The sequence below is a fragment of the Populus euphratica genome, unplaced genomic scaffold, assembly GCF_000495115.2.
Source record: "Populus euphratica unplaced genomic scaffold, PopEup_1.0 scaffold588.1, whole genome shotgun sequence".
In the NCBI taxonomy this organism is placed as follows: domain Eukaryota; kingdom Viridiplantae; phylum Streptophyta; class Magnoliopsida; order Malpighiales; family Salicaceae; genus Populus; species Populus euphratica.
In genome coordinates this window covers 72,175-76,869 of record NW_011500202.1, presented here as the reverse complement: position 1 = coordinate 76,869, position 4,695 = coordinate 72,175, and the positions used below count along the sequence as shown (strand labels likewise).

Below are 4,695 nucleotides of genomic sequence, written 5' to 3'. Positions count from 1 at the left end.
AAAACACCAACAATTGGTTGTCAAAGATTTTCGAAGACAAACAAAGTGGCTTTAAGAAATTGGATTCTAGCTAACCGTTTCATTTGTGGGTTCAAATGATGAACCTTTAAAACTGTGATACATCTTGGTAGGTTGAGGGTAGAGGTGATAATTTTGGGCTTGGTTTAGTTTTTATTAAAAATAATTAAATTAATTTTAAAAAAATTAAAATTAATTTAAATCAACTAGTTTTGATTTAGTTATTTTACAATAAAAAAAATTTTGTTTGGTTTGGTTTTTTAGGTGTGGCTTAGTTTTTAAAATTTGATTTAGTTTTTTTAGTTTAAGTTCAGTTCAGTTTTTCGGGTTTCAGACTTATAAAATCTAACCAGTTAATTTTAAAAAAATTCTAAGTTTTTTTCATGATTTAATATGTCCAGTTATTTTTTTAAAATTTTTTCAATTTAATGAGTTTTTTTAAAAAAAAATCTCATCTCTTACTAATACACATTTGTCTGGTATCGAGCTTCTTTTTTTTTCCGGCTTAAACTGCGGCTAACTGTGTAAAAAAAAGGGCCTTAGAGGCCCGTGTAGAAAAATCTGTCTCATGGAACGCAATCTGTGAAAATGGCCCATTATGCCACTCTACTATCACTGTCTTTTTCTTTCTTTGTTTTTTTATTGATTCATTTATTTACCAAAAACTTAAAAAAAATTGTATTCTTTCTTTTAAAATATCTTGATTCATTTATTTTGGTATGTTTTTATTTCAGTAATTTTTATTTTTTAAAATAATATTATATTAAAGAAATAAATAGATAGATGGGATATGGGAGTAGATTTGTTATTCTTGAAAAAAATACATTTCAAAGCAATATCTTAAAAAATATATATTTTAATACACACATTTAACATTTGTAAAAATTAACGTATAAAAATTGGAGGAATATGTTAGATTGGAGTAGATGGGTGTTTGTTTTTGTGATTAAAATCATATTTTATGTATTTTAAAAAAATATTCTTGATTAAAAATAATATTTTTAAATTATTTTAATATTTTAATTTTAAAATATTTTTTTATAAAAATAATAATAATATCTTTATCTATTTTCAAATAAAAATATCCTTTAAAAACTAATAACTTTCACTCTCCCCAACACTACCCGAAAGAAAAGCTAAGCTAAGCATAAATCCTTGACGAGGCAGATCATTAGTGGCTACCAGTACAGAAATGACACCTCCATGTACTAACTAACTGATTCCATTCCATGTCTGTTACAAAAATGGCGGGAATATGCTCTCTGAATCCAACAACCTTAATGACTTTTAAGGTAAGCAGCAAGGGACCCACCCTTCAAATCATTCATCCTGTCGAAGTTTCGATTTTCAAGTTGAATTTCTCTCTTCTTTCTAGCCAATTTACTAGCATTAATTTTGCAGAGAATTCATGGAATTCGATGCTGCTCAGGAGCAACAGATAATGAAAACAAGAGCCAAACTAGAACTAAAACCCCACAGATTTTGAAATTGGCTGTAAGTGGGGTCACAGAGCTTCTAAGGGTTTTCTCCTTCTCAGGCAAAGAGAGGTATCTTCCTTATTATTCTCCCTCTTCAATTGCGTTTTCTGGTTGTTTCTTGGGAAGATGTCCGGAAACAAACAAAATGAAACAAAACCCTCTTCCAAAATTGCTTCTTTTAAATGCTGTTCTTCGTGTCGAAGATGAATTATGGCATTGACATGTCAAAAGGATGAGTTTTGATTATGGTTTTTTTTTTTTTCTAAGAGGGGACAAGGCCCAAATCTATGAATCTTGAGGGGTTATGTGTGTATAGTTTAGGGTTTTGAAAAAATATTGGAAACCAAACAAAGAAAACAAAGCCCTTTTGTGTGTCAAAAGGATGAGTTTTGTTTCTTGTTATGAGGCGTAATTTTCGTGGATTTTTAAGGATTATGCTGTGTGTGTTTGAATTTTCAGGTTTTGATTGTTAATTAATTGTTTATTTTCTCCTTTTGGTTCTGCAGATTAGAGAAAGTGAACAATAAAGATAGAGATGAGATATCTGTTTCTGGTATTGATGATGTTATAATGATCCTCAAGTCTGATTATGAGAATGCTTATTTCGTCACAGGTATTTATCTGCTCATTGAATTTTATACTGATTGTTTGGTTGCTTTCTTGATTTCCCCTCTCAGTTGAGTGAAGTTTGCATTTTAGGAACCAATATAATAATTGGGTTATGGCCTTTTCTTGCAGCTAAGTCGACTCTTGTTTTTACTTTACTTGAATTAGGTGTTGTTCATCTCTGCATTCTTTGAACTTTTTCCTTCCTGTCTTTAGTGTGCTGGTGTTGCTTATTTTGAATTTGTTGGTTTGACTTGAAGGGACTTAATCTCCCTGCATTTTTTTAAGACCAAAAATCAGCTATGCTGTGCCCTTTGTGTCCCTTACTTTACCTATCTGATTGCTAATTTGATGAAACTGCTGTTTGTGTTCTATTGGGTTAATTTCTATGCCATAGGTTTCTTGAGTGGTTTTGGTTTCTATGTAAGGGGGCTGCTCTAAGGGTTGTCAGTTTTTTGGCTCATCAGTATTGTGTTTCTTTGCAAGTTTCTTGACAGTTTGTCTATTTAGATATTGCCACAGACCATTTTCTTGCTGCTGAGTGACCTTCTCTCTTGTTCCTATATGTTTTTTTGTCGTTGTTTGTGGGCTATAGAGACTTTTTTTTTTTTTTTTGGATATTACTCCTTTCCTTTTTTGGGTTACCGCCACTTCCTTTGTAGCCTTGTCTGGTTTTGGCTTGAACTTTCGTTTTCATTCAGGCTCAACAAAATTGCACCATGTTCATCAAAGAAGAAATAGAAAATAAAAAAATGAAACCTCAGTTTTGTTTTCATTTTATTCTCAAGCATGAGTTTTGGGATTGCATTGGGTATGATTCCATGAAAATCTCATCCCTACTCTCAATGAAAGATCCAGATAATTGCTCCTTTAGCACCAAAATACTCATACAGTTGCCCATGTTAATTAATGCTTTATTATTTATTAAAAGCAGGGGTTTTCACGTCAACGATTTATGATGAAGATTGTATCTTTGAAGATCCAACCATTAAATTCCAAGGTAAAAATCTTTGAGCTTTTATTTGATTAGACATCTTCAGCTGTTTCATTTATGCCAAATCATCAGATACTGAGGAGATCCCTAACTGATCTGAAACTACATTCAATCAAATTCTCATCTCTAATTGTTCTATGAAAGTCTATAAGAGTCTGCTTGCATTACTTGGAATTCAATCTTCATTCCCCTTGCTTTTTGATCAGGCACTAAGTTGTATTCACGCAATTTGAACTTGCTGGTTCCTTTCTTCGATTCTCCATCAATTGGATTACAAAACATTGAGAAGGTAAACGATCTCTACAAACTTAAAATTGATTTCATAAAAACTGCATATTCACATAAAGTCTCAACTTTATATCATGTCATTCGAGCCAATCCTGATATATTTGACAGTGAGAACTATTTTAGGAAACATATAGTTAAATCATCACCCCAGCTTATAGTCCAAACAGCATAGTTTGGGAAATTTGGTGTAGTGATTGAGAACTGGCTGGATAAAGCTGTTTTTTATTTAATAACTTCTCTTTCCTGTATAGAATGTCAAGCTCCTTGATCAATTGCCCAAACTCAACATACTACTTTGAAATCTGTCATAAAATTCGTGTTTTTGCCTCAAGTGTTTAAGTGCTTACTTCAAAGGAAATTTTTTTAGCTGAGGGTTTGTAGCAAAACAAGAATATACCCCCTTGGATTCACTCCCTTAAGCCAAATCGCATGTTCACTCTTTATAATCTTACGTTCTTAGGATTTTAAGGCCCTTTTGGGCATTTTGTTTTGTGATTTGGCTTTACATGGTCCCTGTGCTTATGCATAAGTTTTTCCTCTCTTTGCTTTATTATATAATCATGCTAAAATAAGTATCACTTGTCATACCATATACTTCCACGATGCTTATGTTATAAATCATTTTATTGGAGACAATCATTTATTGAATTATCAGTAAATTTCTGGTATAATTGAGGACACTAAAAATTTGGCAAAAAAAGGAGTTTTAGGGTTGCCTAGATCTTAAATTCTTGGTACATGTACAAGACTTCTTGGCTTCATCCATTAAAAATGAGCAGCAGTGCCTGGCCCTCCTCCAAGCTTGCTTGTAATGGATTTGGAACTTCTTGTTGTTCACAAAATAATTCTCGGATCTACATTTTACTGCAGCATTTCTTCGATGACCACTCCTTGGTTCCATACTTGATCCCACATGCGCTTTTTTAGGCAAATGCCTTTTGACACTTTGCTATTGTAGTCCTGTAATCTAGGCTGCACGGAGGATTCTTCAAGAGTTCACTGTGGAGAACTCTGTGTAGTTGATAGTTTAAGTTTTTGTAGCATGATCAGTGTGGATTCATAGTTTAAGTGCAGATGCATAGGATATCCAGCAATTCTTGGTATATCTCCTTCTAGCAGCCTCTAATGCTAGTGCTTATGTTTTAGAACATCTTAGGTTGCAGTAGGAGATTATAGCTGGACTTGTTTTATCTATTGATTCTGATTAATCAGTGCTGCCAAAATCACTCCTACCATCGCCGCCATATAGGGGATGAGAGAATGGAAGATGAATGGCTATATCCTATGGGGCAACCATGTGGACAAACGCAT

General features: G+C 32.9%; 1 protein-coding gene across 2 annotated transcripts in view; it reads left to right on the top strand.

Moving 5' to 3' along the window:
• Positions 1-1,144: 1,144 nt before the first annotated feature.
• LOC105111904 (adenine phosphoribosyltransferase-like protein, putative (DUF2358)) overlaps positions 1,145-4,695 on the top strand; it is an 8,554-nt gene continuing 5,003 nt past the window's right edge. Inside the window, exons 1-5 of one of the 2 annotated variants that reach the window (XM_011007388.1) lie at positions 1,145-1,310; positions 1,420-1,565; positions 2,003-2,109; positions 3,037-3,102; positions 3,303-3,385. In XM_011007388.1, the coding sequence (XP_011005690.1) occupies positions 1,248-1,310; positions 1,420-1,565; positions 2,003-2,109; positions 3,037-3,102; positions 3,303-3,385 (465 nt within the window). In that variant the 5' untranslated portion in view covers positions 1,145-1,247. Of the gene's footprint in view, positions 1,311-1,419; positions 1,566-2,002; positions 2,110-3,033; positions 3,103-3,302; positions 3,386-4,695 lie in introns of both variants that reach the window. The other variant, XM_011007387.1, reaches the window with a different exon arrangement.